At 39.1% G+C, this 23,253-nt stretch overlaps 1 protein-coding gene across 1 annotated transcript in view; it reads left to right on the plus strand.

Moving 5' to 3' along the window:
• Positions 1-23,253, plus strand: part of LOC124594191 (cytoplasmic dynein 2 heavy chain 1) — a 786,854-nt gene that overhangs the window by 307,293 nt on the left and 456,308 nt on the right. The window contains exon 29 of the mRNA XM_047132551.1: positions 13,170-13,289. Within this exon, the coding sequence (XP_046988507.1) occupies positions 13,170-13,289 (120 nt within the window). The remainder of the gene's footprint in view (positions 1-13,169; positions 13,290-23,253) is intronic.

A 23,253-nucleotide genomic window follows, 5' to 3' on the forward strand; every position in this document is an offset into this window, starting at 1 on the left:
AAATCCAAATATGTGGAAGGCTCAGGCAGAAGACTGTAAACTCCAACACATAGTCACCACAGATCTAGTTTATCTGTTTGAACAAGACTATCAAAGACAGGAAGCAGAAGTTTGTCAAAGATGGAATTGTGGGAAATCTAATGACATTCTTTACCTCCAGTTAGGTTCAACATTCACTGATGCTTGTTTTGTGTATGAATTGTTCATCAGAGCTAACAATAGCATTTATTCATGTAATCCTCCTATACTACAGAAGAAAAAACATTTACTGAGAAACAAGTGGTGATCAGTAATGACAATGGGAAATGAATGGCATACTTGCACTGAATGTCATTAGAATTAAACCTAGCATTCACAGGTGTATTGAAGCACAACCTTTCTTCCAGCTACATTAATTTCCTTCAATTCCCTCAGCTGTCAGCTCCCTGTTCATTCTGAGATAATTTTTGTTTTCTCTTGCTTCTTCTCTGTGATGAGGTCTCACTTATTGTGATCATGTTCCCTCACCTTTTCTGTGTGGAATAATGATGGAACACTATGTCATTCTAATATTTATTTAATTATTTATTTTTTCAATTATATCATTTTTTGTGTAACTAAAACTAGCTGAACACATACAACAAAAATGCCTATACTAATTATTACTTCTTCTTACACTGTAATTAAAAAAAGCAATAAAAGAAAGAAAAAAATTATCTTCTACTATACAGTTACTATTTCATCTACAACCAATTATTCAGCTACTATTACTACTGCTTCTATGACTACAAAGCTACATTTCTCACAGTTGTTCATTCTGTCAGGTCACCATTTCCTTGCAGAACTAATATGTCAAAATTGTTGAAGGATATTCATACTACTGTGTCTGTCCTGAAACTACTCTGGTGAATAACCTGGTGTAAAGAATGGCATGTCAGCAGTATTTGCTCTGTGTCAATCAGTTCCATGATTCTCTGTATACCTTCAACACCTACCATTCTATAACAACCCAACTGGTTAAGGAATCTCATTCTTTGTCTCTCCCTAATAGTGGAGAGGAATTCATAGGCTTTTCTGCCTATGTTGGAAGTATCCCATACATGTTGCCACAGGTGTAAATTTGATATTGTATTAATTTATTCATACTGGTTTCAGCAGCAAGTATCCTATGTACTTTCATTTGTCTACCTAAGTAGGTTGTGTCGTGAAAATACAGTAATAACAATGTGCTCTAGATCCATAAAAAACTTTATTTCTTGTCACAGAACTGCATAATTAGGAGTCAACAAGTCAGAGATACTTCTCCAAGGTATGTCATTCCTCAACATCATCCTCACCATGGTTGACCTCTAAAGGTTCGACCAACTGCACAGTACAAATGACCATGTGACCATATGGTGTGCAGAGTATTATTATTCTTATCTTCACACCTCTCTGTGATAGTGCTCTCTCTATTTTGCTCTTTCTGCACATGGGTTGTGGATGTTTGTCCTCTTGTATCAGAACAATGTTCCCAGGTCAGAATTTGATGAGTTTAACATCACGGAAGTTTATCAGCTCCAACAGTTATTCTTTCATCCAACATTTTCAAAATTGTCAGAGAGTTGCTACCTAAGCTGGAATTCCTTTTGCTAGGTTCATGTTCAATGTAGGCTCTTGTCATGTTGAAATTGTTGCAAGTTTCTCTCCATTCAGAAAATGGGAAAGGGTCAGTGGATCTCCTTGTATGATGGGCTTTGAGTTCATAGTGCTTACAGTACTAATCAGTATACTGTTCAGTTGTTCCTCACTGAATCTTGTGAGTCCCAGTACCTTTCTGAGGCAATACTTTATCCCACCATTCTGTCCCACCATCCTCCCTACCAAGCCACCCGTGAGGTAATGAATTTCCATATCATACTGTGGTGGGCAAGGAATTTGTAAGTCTTTGTGGTAGTTAACACTTTCCGGAGCTGTGCTAGTTCCACTTCAGCGGCATGAAGTGTTTTCACATTGTCTGTGTCAATCGTCATATGAGGTAGTCCATGACTGGCAGCAAATTGCTGGAGTACCATGAGAAACTTATTTGTTGACAGGTGTGTACAGAGTTTGAGGTGCACTGCTCTCATGGTAGCACATGTGAACAGAGTGATATGTGGCTTTTGCATTTTCCTTGCATTTTTATGAATAGTGATCCAGCAATGTCTATTCTGTTACAGCAAATGTTTTAGCAGGTGTAACTCATTCTCATGGCAACAGTGCTTCAATTTGTTGCCCTTATGGGCCCTTCAGGATCTTCCACGTAAAGAAAAAGGGTAGGATTCTTTTGATTGTGTAACAAGGTATGATGATCCAAAATTCAGTTTGGAGTTGTGACAGTACAGAATGAATGCAAAAGTGATGAAAGCAGACATGTGTCTCTTGGATAAACAAGTATGTGGAATGGTGGGAACTGTCAGGGTGCACAGAATGTTTTTGTTTCTTGTTGAAGCTAGTGAACTGCAGTTGACCATCTATGCACATCAGTCTGTCTTGCATGAAAGGATTGTGCAATGTTATTTTTTTTTACTCTCCTGGCAGAAGTAAGTTATTTTGGAGTGTGTGTAGTTCCCTGACAAAGGACTCTCTCTGGGCTACTCATATCCAATATATTCAGGCAGCTGATAGTTCAGTGGCTGTAAGCTCTCCTGAAGACTCTTCCTTCTGACAAATGTTGTGTAGGGAACAGAGAGTCCATGCTGTAGTGTGAACGAGTGTACAGTATGAGCTGCATTTAGATAAGTTCATGAGGCTGGACAGTGTAGATATTGACAGAACTTGTCTGTGGTTTTTGTTTGTATTCTCCCCAGGTGGTACTGTCAGAGTATCAGTTGGCCACCACTCAGGAGAGAGTGCAAGCCAAGATGGTTCATGCCACCAAATTTCAAGGGTATATATTTGAACTTCTAACACTACCATTTCCTATGACTGCTTCAAAACTCATTATTACATAGTGTGATGATAAAGGAAATCATTTCTTCAGCTAGATAAATACCTATCTAAGTGCGTAGTTGTCATAGCAGAAAACAGCAGTGGGGGAAAATAAAAAAAGTTCTAAAATGGTTGTTGCAATAAGCATACAATTTTATACGCATTTTGTTGCATCAATACAGCTGTGGCCCCAAACATAATCTTCTTGTTGTCCAGATTTTTGAACATACTTATTCATGTTTTCATGATATTGTGGTTTATTTCCCTTACACACATTGCAAACCATGGAAATTATGCTTCAACTTCCTGCACAGTATTAAAGAGAGTCTTCTTGCAGCCTTTCGCAGATTTCATAACATTCACTGCCATCAATTAACAATTTCATTTAACACATCAGATACATTTTCAATTGAAAAACACAGTTTTCATTATAAAAGACGCAGTTACACACTCTGTTCACAGTACAAAAACTATCTTACTACAGAGCACCTAGACAAAAACTGTTGTACTCGAGCTTGAATCAAAGAATCACTTACTTCTGGTGCATATGACAAATGATATACACTGCCAAAAAAAAAAAAAAAAAAAAAAAAAAAAAAAAAAAAAAAAAAAAAAAATAAAAAAAAAAAAAAAAAAAAAAAATTAGTACACCTTGAAAGATGGCATCACTTTTGATCTGAAGATGTCTAATGCCCTGTCAGGGATAGTAGATTCACTGATAATAGTTTCAACATTGCCTGCCAACAGGTAGCACAATGGCATGGATACCCTTTAATAGGGAATACTCACAGTGAGAAGGCTCAGTGTGGTGAAAATGTGTGAAGCAAGCAGCCACACATGCCACTGATGCTTCTTGCAGCCAACTGAGTGAATTTTAAAGGGGTCAAATTGTGGCCTTCTGAGTGGGGGGATGGTCCTTTTGGAGAATTGCCACACAAGTTGGACACACTGCATCGGTTGTGCAGTGATGTTGGTATTAGTGGTCACCTGAACATTCTCACTCCCATAGAAGAGGTTCTGGATGTCCATGCAACACAGACACCCGTCAGGATTGTTGTATTGTAAGACAAGTAGTGGCAGATTGTACAGGTACCACAGTGCAGATAAGATAGTTTGTGAGCCCAGATGTGCCAACATGAACTGTTGTGAACCTGTTATTAGCAGTGAGAACATGAGCATGCACACCTCCATGGCACCAATATGCACAACTCAACCATTGCCATCAGAGGATGTCTTGCAAGATGGAATAGCATGCTGTGGTTTTGTGTGATGAAAGCAGATTATGTGTACATGCAAGTGCTGGTCATTTGTGTGTATAATGTAGACCTGGTGAACACTGTCTCATAGAGTGCAGTCGTCCTAGATACACTGGCCCCACCCCAGGCCTTATGGTCTGGTGTGTGATAAACAACCCTCATTCACCTTTGTTATTTACAGTGCTCAGTACATGAAGAATGTTGTTGGAACTGTTCTTTTGCTGTTCTTGCACCAAGGAGGAGATGTGTTGTTCCAACAGGACACTGCTTGCCCACACACTGGCAAAACTCAATGTGTTCTTCAAGATGTGCAGCAATGTCTCTGGCCAGCACGATTTCTGGAATTGTGTCTAATCGAGCACATGTGGGATATGATGGGATGAGAAGTTACTCGTGCAACTCATCAACCAACAACTTTTACAGAAATGCTTGAATAGGTCGAGCAGGCATGGAATACTGTATCCCAGAACAGTATTTGCCATCTGTATGGTCAACTGGATTCCAGAGTCAGTGCCTGCATTGTCACCTGTGATGGCTATACCATCTACTAATATGGGTGTTTCAAGTGTGCCATTGTGCTCCTAGGACCCAGTCATGAGTTCTTTTCAGCCAATTCCCCTGTACCATGTGTCCTAAAATAATTTTCCAGCAAGAGAGACAGGAGAGAATAGTACAAATGGATTGCAAAAGCTCTTCTGATGACTTTCTGGTGATTTTGCTGGGGTCAATACTGAAGTAGTCATCCTTGGTTTTCCAATCTACGGCTAAAACTTGAGAGTCAGTGTGTGAGGTTCTTGCCCTTTGGCTTTCCAAATAGTTTTAAGTTGTTCAGAACTGGTAGCCCAATTTGATAAGAAGAGACTGATTAGTTTCATGAGGGCTACCAGTTCATAGTACATGGTGATTCCCAAATTATTATTTTCTGCTGTAGAGTTACAGAGGCTAAAAATGGGCTGTAGGTCAGGCTGAATGGGAGCCTGATGAAGCCATATTATATCCTGTTGTCCATTGTTTGAAGTTATCCCATTTTGTTCTGGTTAGTTCTGAACCAGAAGAATCTGCTCAAATATTTGTCTTCTTCATTCAAGACCAGTTGAAGGACTGGGTGCATGATGCCCATGATATGAGTGGTGGAATATGGACTGAATTACTGTAAAATCTCTAGGATCTGAGGTAGTAAATTTGGTTGTGCCTCTAGCACTTTGTTCAGAGACGGTGCATTGCTCTCTTGAGATGACACATCAAAGACTATCCTCTGCTTAATCTTCTCATGTTTCTCTCTCCTCGCTGCATGATGAGGGAGATAGAAATAATGCCTCCCCTGAAAGTTGAGTGGGAGTGACCTCTTCTTACTCCTTTGTTATGTAGTATTTGCATTAAGTCATAGTTCAGTTGCTTAAAGTCTTCTTGATGCTGAATTCTTATCCTCAGGTGGTTGAATCATTTCTCTGCTGTCAGGCTGTTACTTGGAAGGGTTTTATCCTGTCCTTTGGGTACTAAAACCACTACTTGCTGATCATTTATACAGAAAATTGCTCTGACCTCCTCAATAAGTCTCACGTCCTTATTGCTCACAGATCAGTCTTGATTGGCAGTAATCCCTATAGTGTTCAATACCAAAAGTGTTACCCAAGTCTGAAGGAGACCAGTCAGAATGAACAAAATTCTTCACAGTTGCATGTACACAGGATCCTAGCTTGTTCCCACTACGTTGTTGTTGTTGTTGTGGTCTACAGTCCTGAGACTGGTTTGATGCAGCTCTCCATGCTACTCTATCCTGTGCAAGCTTCTTCATCTCCCAGTACCTACTGCAACCTACATCCTTCTGAATCTGCTTAGTGTATTCATCTCTTGGTCTCCCTCTACGATTTTTACCCTCCACGCTGCCCTCCAATGCTAAATTTGTGATCCCTTTATGCCTCAAAACATGTCCTACCAACCGATCTCTTCTTCTAGTCAAGTTGTGCCACAAACTTCTCTTCTCCCCAATCCTATTCAACCAACTAGGTATCCAACCAAATAGGGAAGGAATTATCACTAAAGGTTCAGAGATGTGTGTTGGCGAACTGTCCTCACCTATTTTCCAGTAAAAATCACCTCCCCCCCCCCCCCCCCCCCATGAGTCAGTTTTTGAATCCGCTACTATAATCTTATGAACATATTATAAACTCCTTACATGTAGTAGAAAAGGTGACTGGTTTGAAATCACAGGAAGACTTTCAAAGGCAGTAAGTGACACTGAAGAATTCTTCCAAAGCCCCTTCATATTAAACTGAACAAGTCTGTTGTGGTGTAAAGCCATAGGCTTTGATTCAAATGAACAAACAGTTAATTATCATTGATTTACAGTCTGCAGCTTCAAATCTTCAGTCAGTGATTTTGCTATGAAGCTGGATTGACTTCCGACATTCAGCATGCATCAAGTTGTCCTGTAGGTCCTGAGCCACATACTTGCACCGTTTGAAGGTATGTGAAACCATGGGGAGCAGCAGCTACTTTTCTCATGGAAGTAATGTTTACCTGAGCTGCAGGAGTCTCAGATCCTTTCCTTCATCGCAAATTGACTTATGATGCAGCTTTCTACACTAAGTACACTGTGCATTTTCCTTCTTCCTGCAGTCTGAGACTATATGCTTATTGTGTAGACAAAGAAGACCTCTGTTTGCCTGTTTCATTGTATGTATTTGATCATTGATACAAACGATCTTCTTACAGCCCTGTGCCCAGTGATCATGAGATTCACATTAGGCTCAGGAAAGCTCTTGTTTTCATGTGCATGTGGAATGTGGCAGCCGTGAGAGTGGAGTAGAGATGATGGAAAGGTCACTGTATATCTTCCGTGTGGTAAGCACCCATTCCACGTCCTTGCCCAGAAACTCCATCAGCTGCAAAATATCTCCGTCATCCCTAATGCTTAACTTGAACTATCTAGCAGTGGCATACTTCATCCAGAAAGGTGAGAAGAATTTTCACTCCAAGGGCTCGGTCGTATTCACTCACATCTTCCCAAGAGCCCAGAGAGCCTGAATATGCTACTAGCATTCAGTGGCTTTTATGTTAGCGAGGTGGGCCTGAATTATCCAGTCCTTAGTGCCATAAGCATTGGAGCATCCTCTTCATTTCTGTGTATGTCTCTGCTGTCGCTACAATTCCTTCTGCTAAATACTTCAGCTCAGCTGAAAGATAGCCATAAAGAAATCTGTGTTTATTGCCGGCATTTACTGATATGTCCTTGTCGAATGACTGAACAAACTACTCTCAGAACCATGTCCATGTCTGCAGATCACTTGAAAAGGGCTCAAGCTTGATCGGCAAAAGTCTTTTTGAAGTTAATGCAAACCGTTTCCATATTTTGTGTAACTTTTGAGAAATAGTGCATTTCACATGTCTATGACTCTTCTCCTTCTTGAATATCTGTCTCATATTTGCCATTGTCTAATAGATCATGGATCCCATAATCTTGTTTGCTGAGCCTGTGCAAAATGACCTGTAATCTCATGTTACAGTATCTATAATACAAAAGTTCCACAGTGTCTGACAACTATTCGACTTCCACAGTGAAGTGTGTAATGTTTGCTCTTTCTCTCATGTATTTCTTCCTTCAGCTGCATAATTGTACTTCTGAATTGTTCTCCACCATATCCAATCCATCACATTATTCAGAAATGTGTGGCAATGTTGGCTTATGACCAGCAATTCCTGAATTGGCATTATCTGAGGATACCTAGTCTGAATAATACAATGAACAACTGTCCAATAGTAGCACTAGTTATACATGCATTCTCAGTAGCATTACCAACTAGCACTTATTACCATTATGAGTGAAGCAACAATTTGATTTAAACAGCAATGAAAGCACAAACTATACACAGTATCACAATTATATTCTTAGCATCAAATTACTTTATTACTGCCATAGAGCCTGTATAGTACTTATAAAGTTTTACAATTTGTGGTTTAACTGATCTGCATTGTAGAAGAAATGTGTGCCTTTTCTTTTTCTCCAGCTTGTCTTCGTATGTCTGTCCTTTTCTTCTTGGCTCACTCCTTCTCAGGTTTCAGCACCAAAAAATGTTGTGTCTTGAAAATGTGCATTACACTTGTCTTCTGCAGTTCATCTCTAGTCACTAGTTACAATGAACAACCTGTAATCTTCAAAATTTACTAATCAGCTTATGTTATTACTGTCATGTTACTTTTGTTGCATTGGGCTCCAATTGTACACTCCAAAATGAGGGGTGATACAGTGATGCCGATGGACAGTGTTTCAAGGTGGACTTATGTTTGTCTTTTACTGCCCACTATAGGTTATCAAAAGTGTCAATTAATATCTATCAACATTTATAAAGGATATGTAGAATGAGTTTCTGTTGTAAGTGATATTGCCTTATTTATTGTGTCTCCAGTTGTTTGTCTCTCCTGTAATTGAATTAAAATAACTTTGTGAATGCCATTCCATTGACTCAAGTAGTAGTGGCAAGATATTAGACAACCACAACTCTTCCCTGTACCCTACATGTGAGCTGTGTTGCCTGTTCTGTAGCTGCCTGCAGAGCCAGACAAGGCAGGTTACATGGCATGGGGAGGGGAAAATAGCCAGCAATGCTACCCTTTCCATCCCCCCTCCCCCCACCCCCCAACAATAATGTAAATATGTCACAAAGTTATTTTTATCAAGCCATAACTCTGTACTGGGTAGAGCTTATGCCAAGTAGCAGTCTTGGAAATCTTTTGCACGCAATAAATGGGTCTGTAAGATTTGGATATCATTGGATCTTTGTCTGTTCTTTATTGATAACCACTACATCAACATTCTTTCTATATGCAGGCACTCATTGCTGCAATACAATCTCATTATATGGGTCACACAGGTAGATATGCAATTAATCAATTAAGGCTCATATAACTTCTACAGTTACTGCGTCCAGTCTTTAAAGTTTTTTTTCTTTTTTAATCACAAAATTGTTTGTCTAATTCATTATTACATAAAATGATATGCATGTTTACTATTTTTTATAGTAATGTATTCCCAAAACACCCTTCACAATCTATGCTAGTCTTGTTTATCACCTCCTTTTGCATTGTCAAGAAGCAGTGTTTCCATTAACAAGGTAGCTGCCTTTTGCATTGTCAAGAAGCAGTGTTTCCATTAACGAAATAGCTGACTGTTCTGAAATGTTCTGTTACTGTCCCATCATTTCATTTGAGCATGGCCAGTGCATTTGGTGATCATATTTGCTGACTATTTTATGTGGTGCATGAAAAGGATCTATTTCTAAGCAAATTTCCACGAATTTTCTCTGTCACTTTAATTTTTCTCCATAACTTCTTTAAATTATTGTTTAATGTGCCTGTATCCAATACATGTTGACTTGTGTTTCCCTTCAAGTGATAATATAATGTATGATATTATGGTTGTTCATTATTTCAGTCCCGACCTTCCAGCCTTTCACAAAGCCTGATGCTCTCATATTTATTACACTTAAGTCTACGTTTGAAGTTATTCTAAACTCTCCCTTTATAGACTAGAAGGTGAAGAGTTATATTTACTACCTCTAGATTGAATACCATGATAGTTTCTTGTGTTCAGTCAGGTGACTATGCCATGACAAAGATCTCACATTTATGTCAATGACGAACACAAGAGTTTTGGTCTCACCTTGGTGACGAATATCTTTCAGCTCCATTAGAAGCTCATCAGTCTCATTGTTAATTTGAAAATACATGGAAACTGGCACCAATTCCATTTCCTGGTTAGCATTTCCCTTTTCTGGTTAACACACAGATTAGAAGTTTCAAAAAATAATGTGATGTTTTTGTGATAATAATGGCCTTATTAGATATTGCTATTGCTGACATGGGATGTTGGAGTTGATTAGTTTGTGGCACATGGACAATATTTCCTGCCTTTGTATGCATTTCTCATACACACAGTCCATCATACTTTAACTTGTCTGCCACCTTTGAAACCTCATGCAAAATGTTGGAACTTTTCATTTCATTAAGCAACTATTTTTTGTCTGCGTAAGAGATGATGGGTATATGTAGCTCAATATGCCAGTGGTCATCCATGATAATATGTGTTGTCAGAAAGTTTTTTTTAATATATGTAAGGAGTATAATAAATTTCTTCTAGCAGAAACCTTTTTCGTTTGGAATAGGAACTCCTGGTGGAATGTAAATATTTAGAAGCAAAGGTAACAACTCACATAAACAAGACTGAAAACATGCTATTGTATCCTATCCTCATCAGTTCAAAATTACTGAGTTTGAGGTGGATCCTATCTGCAAAATTAGGCATACAAAAGTAAGATAATCTCATTATGGACTATGTATTCCTTAGTATATATCTTACTACTGTAGTATTACCAGCTCTTACAGCTCAATGAATTCTCTATGTTTTAATATATCTGTCATCCATTTATTATGTTCTGTGTTTGGCTCCTGCCACATTCCACAAATACCTGCTCAGTGTATGCCACAGCCACCCCCCCCCCCCCCCCCCCCCCGTAAGCTTTCTTTACTTTTAAACAACATAGTTCTGATTTGTTTTTGCAAAAGCTTCTTTCCTGCATTTTTGATGGTACATAATGCTGTACTTCCTACTGTTGCATGATCTCTTTTGCTCACTTTTTCCAGAAATTTCTCATTTCTCAGCAGCCTTCCTTCCCCTTAATCATGATCTTTCTCCCTTATGTGGATGACATATAATGATGTTGTTGGAGCCTTGATTACTTTTTTATGTTTTGAGACACTTATCCATAACATGCCCGTGAAAAATGAAATGATCATATGGCATTGGTAGCCAGTAAGTAATCCCTGTCTGGGGAAGTTTTGCAGTTGAGTTGCAAGTCTTTTTAGTTGATGCCACAGTGGGTGACTTCTGTGTCAATGATGGTGAAATGGTGAAGAGGACAGCATAATAACCAGTCCCCAAGCAGAGAAAATATCTGACCTGGCTGACAATTGAACCCGGTCCCTCTACATGGCAGTCAGGCTAGCTGACCACTCAGTAAAGGGGCAAACTGTCTGTAAAATGTGCCTTGCAAAGGGGTTTGATACATTTTACTCCATTTCATGCCTGCATGTATGCTCTACTTTCATTGTTTCATGAGAGCTGTTCTAACCTGAGGATTGGTGAATTGCCATCATTCAATTTGGTCCTGTTGTGCATCATGCTTTGAAACCACCTTGAATGCTTTCTTTGGTCAATTAATTTTCAAGATTCTGCATGTGTATCTGTCTTTTCATACATTTATATCTGTGTTCTTTGGAGTGTTACAGAGTATCATCAAAGATTTTTTCTTCTTTGAATGTTTGTATATGAGTGTCTCCTGCACCTCTCAGGCAGTGCAGATGGGTCATGGAGATAATGCTTGTAATCCTACTGGAAAAGGGAATACTGAGTCTGTCAAGATCCTTGGTTGATTGATGGGAAAAACCAGGTGCTTTTTTTATATCTCCATATGCCTCTGAAGCCATCATGTCTCTCACTAGAAACTCAAATGTGAGCTGGACTTTGGGTTCACTGTTGTTGGGGATTTCTTACGTTGGGGGGGGGGGGGGATGATTCTCTGTGATTCGGCTCTACTCTTAAAGGCGTAAAGGTGTACAGACTGCTGCAAAGTCACCTATTTTCTGTCCTAATGTGATATACACTGACATGACAAAGGTTATGGGACACCTCCAAATATCGTGTTGGATCTCCTTTTGCCTGGTGTAGTGCAGCAACTCCATATAACATGGACTCAACAAACTTCTGGAAGTTCCCTGCTGAAATATTGTGGCATGCTGCCTCTATAGCTGTTCATAACTGCGAAAGTGTTGCTGGTGCAGGATGTTCTGCATGAACTGACCTAAATGTACAATGGGATTTATGTCGGGTGATCTGGATGGCCAAATCATTTGCTTGAATTATCCAGAATGTTCATTAAACCAATCATGAAGAATTTTGGCTCAGTGACATGACATTGTTGTTTGGGAACATGAAGTCCATTAATGGCTGCAAATGGTCTCCAAGTAGCCAAACGTAACCATTTCCAGTCAGTGGTCAGTTCAGTTTGACCAGAATACCCAGTCCATTCCACGTAAAAACAGCCAAACATCATTATGGAGCCATCACACAGTTTGCACGGTGCCTTGTTGACAACTTGGGTCCATGGTTTTGTGTTGTCTATGCCACAGTCGAAACCTACCATCAGCTCTTGCCAACTGAAATCAGGACTCATCTGACCAGGATACAGTTTTCAATCATCTAGGGTCAAACTGATGTAGTCATGATCCCAGGAGAGGCACTGGAGGCAATGTCATGCTGTCGGCTAAGGCTCTCTAATTGGTTGTCTGCTGCCACAGCCCATTAATGCCACATTTCACTGCACTGTCCTGATGGATGTGTTCACTGACAATCCATGTTGATTTTTGAGGTTATTTCACGCAGTGAAATGTCACTGCTCTCGGTCATCAAGTGAAGGCCATCGGCCACTGCGTTGTCCGTGGTGAGAGGCAACGTCTGAAATTAGGTATACTCGGCACACTCATGACCCTGTGGATATCCTTTATGATTTCTGAAATGTGATGTTCCATGCATTTAGTTCCACCTACCATTCTGCATTTAGAGTCTGTTAATTCCCTTCCTGCAGCCATAAGCATGTCAGAAACCTTTTCACATGAATCAGTGAAGTAAAAACGACAGCTCCACCTATGCACTGCACTCTTATACCTTGTGTAGACGATACTACCACCATCTGTATATGTGCATATTGCTGTCCCATGACTTTTGCCACATCAGTGTATTTTAACAGTACTACAGAATGCAATCTATGTTATTTACACAACACACACACACACACACACACACACACACACACACACACACACACACAATAATCAGCTCTGTTCACACACAATAATCACCTTTGTATAGAAAATTAAAAGTAGTGAAGTCTCTATACATTTCTGTCTACTTTATCTTCCATATTTATTTAGGCAATGCGGATGGGTCTTGGAGGTAATCCATATGGTCCTGCTGGAACAGGGAAGACTGAATCTGTGAAGGCCCTTGGTGGATTGATGGGACGTCAGGTGCTTGTTTTTAACTGTGATGAGGTAATGAATTTGTTTTATTACAGTTTCTCCTTCTACATAGTTGTAACAACATGTAGTGCTTATGAGGCTTAATAAATTATTTATATTAAGCTCTTACACAATTTCAGACTGCTGTTAGAGAAGATATAAAAACGGTTTGTTCATGTTTGTGCATTGCTCAGCATACAGTAACTGAAGCTGCTATAACATCCCTCACAGCAGTCAGCTTTAATCTCATTGTAGTCTTACGGTGACTGAATTATTTTCTCAATCTCTTCATTATTGTAAACTCATGGGTTCCAGGCTCTTGGATAACAACACGTAATGGATGAGACAATAGTTTTGTTTTCTTAATGTGTTCACAATTCTAAGCTAATCTGAGTCCCAGACACTTGTGTCACAGATGAGGATTAATAACACAATAGTTTTATAACTCCTTGGATGATGTAAAATTGGTCATAATCATATCAAATATTCTAAAATTTATCTTCAGCTATATCATATTAATGCTGTTGTTTGATCTTCTACGGTCCATAGTTGTCACCCATCATTATTTTGACTAATAAGTTTGAATTTAACTGCTCATCTTCTCATGTTGTATTGAAATATTAATGAGGTTTTTAATGTACCTAATGCACATTGTGGTTATATATTCATATTGTGCTGTTTGTGTTAAGTACATAAAGATCAGACTAAAAATAGTGCATATAAGTCAGCTTAAAATTTTTAAATGATGAGTTTCCTTGGTCATGAATGTATGTGAGCATGATGAAGATTTAGATTTGATGAATACCTTGGAAATACCAAACAACATACAAAACTAACAGACAAATATAAATGGACCAACATAAATTACAAAAATAGTACACACAGCACTCAACAAAATATCAAAAATGAATTCCTAATTACTGGAGATTCTTCGTTTCAAAATGTAGTAGCTCCCAGCTGCACAATCGATGTTTGCCTATGGATAACTCATCAGTTAAATAAGAATTTGGAGAATTTTCTTGAAGCAAAACATAGCCTAATGGAAAGGGTAAATTGTAATGCAAATTACGAAGCTGTTTATCACTGCGGGGATGAATTTCCTTCAAAGCTACCATGGGGAAGACCATCATCAATGAACAAGAAATGTGATTGCAACAGCAAAAAAAGTATTTTCAGCGTCAAAAGTGGCAGTAAGTGGCATTATCTGTAGAACATCAGCAAGCGACAAATATGTAGTCAAAGTAATCTGTAGAAGGAGAGGTACAAATGTGGAATAGAGGGAGTACTATGAAGTAATATGGTGCCACACCTTGTAAGTGCTGTACCTTGGTGATCTGCTTGAAAACCATGTTCAGCAACTATAGACTGCTTTGAGATGCATTCATATTGCAGTTGGCAGCCATTGTGAGTGAGTGAAGCTGTTGTAATGAATTCAATAGGAGGAATAACTATTGCAGGTTGGTGTTTTTCAGTTTCATTCTTGTCGTAATATATAAATTATTAATGTGTTTTCTAAACAGACGTTTAGCTAATACATTAAGCTGTAACATGGCATGTTTGTTGCCTATTTGAATGTAATTCTTAATTTTATTTGCATTTCTGAATTTCAAGTTGGCTGTGTCATCGATATGGAATACAACTATTCCACATTGGTACCATAGTATTCCATGTTTGTACTGCACTTTCACAGCCTGTTTTATTTGTAGGTGTTGCTTCAGAAATGACTTCACGGCTCGAAAACAGTAGGGTGAGTCTGCTATACAAACAGCAGCTAAAAATTTTAGAGAAAAGAAGACGGGCTTCCTGAAGGTGGCAAAAACTTTCCAAGTTCCCAGGGCCACTCTGTTTAGGCTAGTACAATTAAGTTCACCAGGTGATTTAGCCACAAAGACCAAACTTGGCCAAAAAACTGTTTTATCTATCAAACAAGAACAACAGCTGAGTGAATATAGCATGACAATGGAAAGTAAATTTTTTGGATGTATCCAATGGAATTTCAGTTTGCCAAAGCCAATAATATGAATAATCCATATTGGGTGAATGGTCTGGAAGAGGGTGGTTACGCCTTTCCTTGAAGTGGCACAAAAAGGATATTTCAATTTGAGAACCCATAGCAACTTCATTTAATAGATCTCTAGGTTTCACAAGAGAAAATGTGGCAATGTTTTTCTCTCCACTTTCACAAGAGATGGAGAAAAATGTCTTTCCACCGGATAGAATATAAATGTTGAGGAACCTGGCTAAGCATTGTGTAGAGCAAAGTTCCCCATGTTATTGAAAGAAAGGGAAAGCAACAAGTGGCAGCCATCGCTTCTGCAGAGTGTGGATCACCTTTGACTGTGTGAGTGCTACAGCCTGTTTTGTTCCACCCATGATGATATTTTCTCATATGAACTGAAGCAGTCAGCTAATGAAGGGCACCCCATGATTCAAAGACAGCTCTTAGCAGACTGGGTTTAACATTTCTTTAGAAAGATGAAGCCAACAGCAGAATTACTGGTGCTTCTTATTCGGGATGGGCATTATAGCCACTCCAGAGATTGGGATGTTATAAATCTCGCATGCAAAAGCATTGTCAGCATCTTATGTCTACCTTTTCACATCTTCCACAAGATGCAACTGCTTGAGAAAACTCTCATGAGTTCTTTGAAAGTCTATTACTGTGAGTAGGTACGCATATGGATGAGGGAAAAATGCACATCCAGTAACAATCATGCACATCACTAAACTGTTTGGAGAGGTCAGATGGAGAAGACATTAGTAAATGGGTTTAGGGTGACAGGAACAAACTCATTAAAAACTCATATTTTCAAGGATGAAGATTTCATTGCCAGCAATAAAGGGATAATTTAGGACTTAAACAATGACCCAGTCAATGAAACATATGCAAGATCTGTGGCTTCTAAAAATGGGAAGGGTAATGCTGAAGCAGAGACAAGAACATTATCCGCTACATTGGAAATTACACCTTGGCAAATCTCACCCATTCCTCAAATAAAGAAGAGGCTGGGTACCAGGGGAGCAAAAGGAGTTTCTTCAGCATTATTTACCCCATTTCCATACAGGAGATCTCTTGAAGTATCGATGACAGCAACAAATAAACCGGAGACAAGGAATCAGTGGCCACCAAAGACTAGGCACTAAGAATCATCTGATTCTGAAGACAATGTTTTTAGTGTGAAAGATGATTTGTCCACCCTCAGTAGCGTTCTGGACAGCCATGTACCCACTAATGAAAATGCCTATTGTCTCTTTTGCCCAGGTAAATTTTCACAGGATAAGGCATGGTAATAGTTTGGACAAGAAGAGAATAGAAGCATTCAAAATGTGGTGCTACAGAAGAATGCTGAAGATTAGATGGGTAGATCACATAACTAATGAGGAAGTATTGAATAGGATTGGGGAGAAGAGAAGTTTGTGACACAACTTGACCAGAAGACGGGATCGGTTGGTAGGACATGTTCTGAGGCATCAAGGGATCACCAATTTAGTATTGGAGGGCAGCGTGGAGGGTAAAAATCGTAGAGGGAGACCAAGAGATGAATACACTAAGCAGATTCAGAAGGATGTAGATTACAGTAGGTACTGGGAGATGAAGAAGCTTGCACAGGATAGAGTAGCATGGAGAGCTGCATAAAACCAGTCTCAGGACTGAAGACCACAACAACAACAAAGGCATGGTAAGAATGGGTAACATGTCTAATGTGCAAAATGTGGCTGCGTACTGAATGTGCAAGTTACAATAAAGGAGGCTAAGTGTGTGACTTCTGCTAGTGAAATTACTTAGAGTAAGGAATTTAGAAACTGAAAATGATATATTTCGTTGGTTTTTCTACTGCATTATCATGTTTTAAAGTGTTTCCTTTGACAATGAATTATTAGATTTTTTATTATTTCTTTTAACTTTAATAGACTTGAAATGAATGGACTGTTCCATATTTGACCCCATAATCTGAAGAGCCAAAAGTGTAAACTTAGCATTATGCATAATTAAAACAATGTTTCTAACATAGTATGTATTCAGAAATGTAGTAAGCATTAAAATACATCCCAGAGTATGGCTACAGCTATTTTGTTTACTTATTGTGAAAAACTGAGAAATTTATGAATGAAAAACAAAATGGTATTCCTTATTTGTACCACACATCTAGTGTCAGAGAACAGTGTACCAGTCTAGGAACAGTATTTTTATATCCAGGCTCCTTAGCGCAGGATGGCCTACATTTAAACAGGTTAGGGTTTGCAAAATTCAGCAAGATGTTTACTGGCATGTGTAAAATTATAAACAGTGAGGCAGACTAAATATGAGTGATGGGGATGAAAATCTGCCTAAAAGAATAAAAGATATAGGTCTGTTAAGAAAATCCATTCTTAAAACAATAGGTAACAGTAAAAACAAATTTTTTGTGCATTTAAATATAAATGCCATACACAAGAAACATACAAAGTGCAGAGATGCAAAAATTAATGATCTACAAATTTTCTTGGTGGGAGGGAGTAACATAAGGGGCGTTCAAAAAGAAACGAGTTGGAGGCATAATTACAGAAACCAATACCTGTATGTTAGAATTATTGACCCTGGCTGTTGAGACACTTGTCCCACTGTGATACAAGGTGGTGAATAGCTATCTCATAAAATTACCGGGGCTACGATGTAAACCAGTTCCACTATACAGCTGGAAATCGTTGTCTGAGGTGAATATTTTCCCCCTTTTTTTTTAAGACGCCCCCTTCTGATTCACTTCCTGCAGCAAGGGACAACAATGAATGCCCCAGTGTTACTCACAAACCTTGACCACCCTTCGTCAAGTGATCAAATCGAAATGACCAGGCAATCTCACTCCTGTGGTCATTCTGCTCCACGACGATGCAAAGCCTCATACAGCCAACACAATCGTGGCAATCCTGCAGAAATTCAAATGGGAGGTTCTCAGCCACCCTCCATACAGTGTGGACCTCTCTCCCTGTGATTACGCCATTCTCGGTCCACTTAAAAAGGCACTGATGGGCGAACAATTCACCTCAGATGACTATGTCCAGCTGTACGTGTGGAACTGGTTAACATTGGAGCCCCAGGAATTTTATGAGACAGCCATTCACCGCCTTATGTTACAATGGGTCGAGTGTCTCAACAGCCAAGGTCAATACTTCTAACATACAGCTGATGGTTTCTGTAATCATGCCTTTAGGTCATTTCTTTTTGAACACCCCTTATATATCAGTCCTTTGCCTAAACAAACTTCGGCTAAATAATGTAGGGAAGTATGTTGTATCTGGTAGCTTTTATAGAAGTGAAAAAATTCAGGGGACTTCCTGCATACTAATTAAATATTCTGTAACATGTGAGTTAAGAGTTGATTTTAATTTTCTAAATGATGAGAACATGCTTGAAAGTTGCAGTATGGAATTAGAGAGACAAAATATTGTAATAAGTTCACTATAGAGAATCCCAAGTAAAGAAGTAATGAAAGTATTTCTGTTTAAACCAAGGAGTCTCTTACAGAAACTAATGAAAGAGCTAAAGAAAAGGATTATCACAGCTTCTGATTTTAACATAAACATAATAAATGAATGCAGTTAATCAACAGATTTTATTGATCTGATTGAAACATTTGGTTTCAAGCTAAACTTCACAGAATTCACAAGAGAGACTAAACAAACTGCAGCCTATATAGCTAACATTCCGACAAATTGTTCATTTCATAATACAAAAAAATTCTCCATTGATGTATGTATTTCAGATTATTCTTCACTGTTTTTGGAGCTACCAAAAGTAAATGAATCAGTCATTAGAAAAACTTGCATCAAGCAATGCTCCAGTTAGGAAATTATAATCTTGTTTTATTGTCGGATTACAAATGTAGACTGTCAGTGGATCATTGTACTACAAGTTACAAAACTTACGACAGATTTCTTAGGGATATTTTGTTTCTTTTAATGAAATATTTCCCCTTACAGTTTGCCATAAAAATGACTAGCAAACAGAATTGGGTAACTGCTGGTATAAAAATGTCAAGTGACGGAAGAAATCAGTTACATAACAAACTAAAAAGTAATGCAAATGTAGATTTTATAAGCAATGTAAAAAGATATAACACTAAATTTGGAAGAGTGTTAAAGACAGCAAAAGAAATGGCACACAAAAAATTTATTCTGATCCATACAAATAAATCAAAGGCAGTTTGGTCAGTTTTGAAATCTGAACTCTAGTGTCCTAGCCAACAGTCCACAAATTTACTATCTTGATAGATAGGTGACAGAACCATTGTAAACCTTTCAGAATTATCAGAATATTTCAATGTGTTTTTTTTAATAAATGTATGAAAATCAGATGTTGATGAAAGTGGCTGCATAGATAATCTCCAACCCTTTGGTTTCAATCAAGATAACAGGCGAACTGTGACATAGCTTGAATGAATTACAGCTAAATCTGTAGAAGAAGCTGTATTCTCCCTTAAAAATAAAAAATTTGACTGGATGTAATGAAATACCTTCTATAGTAATTAAAACAGTTTCTAGTATAATGTCAGGACCCCTATCTGAAATAATAAACCAGTAATTTAGAGAGGGTGCTTCCCAGATGCTCTAAAGCAGACGTTCCAGAAAGGAATATGTAGAAAACTACTGCCCAGTATAATTTCTCCTAATATTTTCAAAAGTGTTCAAAAAGTTGTTGCGATAGAAGCTTCATGGCAAAATCACAATAAATCAGTTTGGTTTGCAGAAAGGGAAGAGTACAATATGTGCCACTGACAGATTTGTTGGGAAAATTTGCTTATTTCTTGACACATTCCAAAAAGTTACAGGAATTTTCTGTGACCTTACAAAGACTTTTGACTGTGTAAACCATTCTCTATTTACATAAATTAGAAAGATACAGAGTAAATTGTAGTGATTTGAAATTGATCAAACCATATTTAACAGACAGAAGACCAAGAGTAATTGTAATGTCAGGCATAGGACATTGTTTCTCGGAATGGAAAATTATTTCACAGGGAGTCCCACAAGATTGCATCTTAGGTCCAGTCCTGTTTTTATTTTATGTAAATGATTTACTTCAAAATATAACATCCCACTCAATTTTATCTGCAGACAACACATCTGTGCTCATTGAAAGTGAGGCCACAGAACAAATTCCCCAAAGAGTCATTAAGTCCCTAAATAGTTTAGAAGATTGGTTTGATGTAAATGGATTAATACTATACAGAGAGGGAAAAAAGGAAAACCATCCAAATCAAGTAACTTCCAAATTCCAATAAAAATCAAGAATTTAGAGAAGCAGAATCTCAAATTTCTGTCGATAATTTTTAGAAAAAAAAATTACCCTGATCTTCTCACTCACGCTACATAGCAAAAAAGTTAAATGGTCTTGCATTTGCAATGACAGTGTTGTCCTATTGTGATAAACCTTTAGCATTTCTTTTATGTTTTCGTCTTCTTTAAAGGCAAAGAGAAAAGATGAAGCGGTAGCCCATCATAGAGCCTATGCGTACCGTCATGTATTTTTGATTTTCAGTTGTTAAAAAAGAGGTGAGCTTTTCTTGTACCATTAAGAGGAAGGAAGAATTCGCGCTCAGCTAGTGAATGAGTGAGAAGCACGCCATTTTAAGCAAGTAATTGTAGATTGCCATTTTGGGGTCGCTATGAATAAGTGAGTAGTATATATTTCATATGTACACCATTTAGAAAATACAGTATTGTTTTATTAACAGAAAGGTCGTGTGGGTTGTTATGTCAAATAGTACGATAATTACAAGAACTGAAGCCCACCTGTGTACTTTTGAAATATTACGAAGATCCGATAAGCTCAATGGGAACACGGTCAAGATTTTGATGGTGAACACTGCGACCAAACATAGCATTATAAAGAAGGGCAAGCACAAATCTACAGCGGAGAAAGAAACTACTTCCCCCTGCAAAATAATATGAATTAATACGAACTTATTTCCAGGCATAGCTCAGCTTATTGTGCTTGTCATTCATGCCAAAGAATTAATCTCATTAATTCAATACATTTTAAAAAGCCACACATTTCAACATTTTATTATCATTTATTCCATTATTTTATTATATTATACTATGCAAGTGACATTGACACTAGGAAAGTTGTTTACTACAGCTATTTTGAAACTATTATATGATACGGAATAACCTTTGGTGAAATGCAAGTAGCATAAATAGAATATTATTACTTCAGATAGCTGTTATTAGGAATATGTGCAATATTAAGCCTAGAGAGTGTGGCGTCTCTGGCACAGAGCACCCTGTCTTTGGGTACCTTTTTCTTTGGACTAGCGAGTCTGGCGTGAACTTTGTGCTCGTGATATGTGTAACAGCCATAATTGTCATATGTAGAAGTGATCAATAAAAGTATATTTCATATAGAAGTGAGTTATCTCTCGACTAAGCTCCCATTATAACCACAGCAGTGACCCTGATACCGTCGACATCGCATCGAGCGTTATTTGTGCTTGTTTTCATCATTCACTCACATCATATGCCAGACTGCATTGTTTACGCCACAATGCATCTGCCTGTCACTTTCGGTGCAAGTGTAACAGGCCCCATTAACTCTGCCAATTGCAACCATGAGTGAACAAGTGTACCTTCTTCGAACTTGATTATAAGTGAACAGTTATCTGTGCTGGGCCATGCCGGCAGCCACCTAACCTTACCCGGTTCAACATGTCTGTCGCATAGTGTGGCAACACAACAGCAGCCTCAACATGGACAGTGCCTGCCACCTAACCACAACATGGAGGACGTTCCAGTTAAAGACAATGCGGTCTATCCTTCATGTACATCTTCACCTTGAGGATGGATTGGTGCCCCGGAAATTTCTAGGATGGTGAATTGAACGTTACAATGTATGGGGTAGCACGTTCTCATGTACATAGTGTGGCAGCACCTCCCTGCACGCCGTTTTGGTGATGCTGGTTAGCTCGATCACGCTGGTTTCTGCGACCGTCACACTGTGGTTGCACCATGATCACCTTCTGCTCACTTTCGTAATGGTGCCGACCCTTCCACCTGCTCCGGTTCTCGGGTCCACCAACCTGTGGCTCCACCACGACTGACCCCTGCTCACAGTTGCAATGGTACCGGCCGTTGCACCCGTGCCGCATTCTTCATCAGGTTTGCTGGGTGGACACACCTTGGTGGCCTATACACCCACCTCCACTCCCTCCGTATAGTGTGCTGCATGCGGCCACCACCCCACCCAGACCTCGGGCAACGCACCATGCACTGATACCGCACTTTTGGCTTCGGAGGTGTCCTGCTCCAGCCGCACCGATTTCCAGCTGCTGGAGCAGACTAAACATGTGGTACCAGGCAGATTCTGTAAGCTACCTGCATTACAAAAATACAACCCAAAAACTTGATTGGACCACCTCCTGGATATCCACGGCATCTCTGACGACAGTGCCCATTTACTCTGCCTGGTGAGCCATCTTCACACACATATGGACCTCATCAGCAATTTGCTCCTCTCACTGCCTATCTCGCACAAATATTCAATGGTCAAGTCACTGTCTATCGAGCTTCTTTCCTGCCCTCCAGCAGGGGTTATCCGTCACATTATACGCGAGGAGCATCATGATGATCGCACCCCTTTGCTACTTTGGTGGCGTCTATGTGCTTTAATTGACAACCACGCATTGCCTGACACTGCTCTTTGGATATTGGACATTAGGTATGGTCAAAATGCCTTTGGATCTGCAGCTTCATCACCCGCCTCACATCGCTGACCTACTCAAGGTTCGATTACGTATGGTGGATCAGAATTTCTCTATCATTCGTAGCTGACACGACCTGTCACGAACGACATCACCACCATCCTACTCAGCTGGAACACCTGTGCCTCCAGTTCCGTGCCCAACCAGCAGAGACCAGTGTGCTTGCCTCGGTGCCTCAGCTGCCCATCAGGAGCTGCCACCTAATGGCCTACATGATGTAGTGCCAGTGGGCTCCTGACAGCTGCTGACCGTACCTGAGC

This window comes from Schistocerca americana, chromosome 2, assembly GCF_021461395.2.
Source record: "Schistocerca americana isolate TAMUIC-IGC-003095 chromosome 2, iqSchAmer2.1, whole genome shotgun sequence".
Classification (NCBI taxonomy): domain Eukaryota; kingdom Metazoa; phylum Arthropoda; class Insecta; order Orthoptera; family Acrididae; genus Schistocerca; species Schistocerca americana.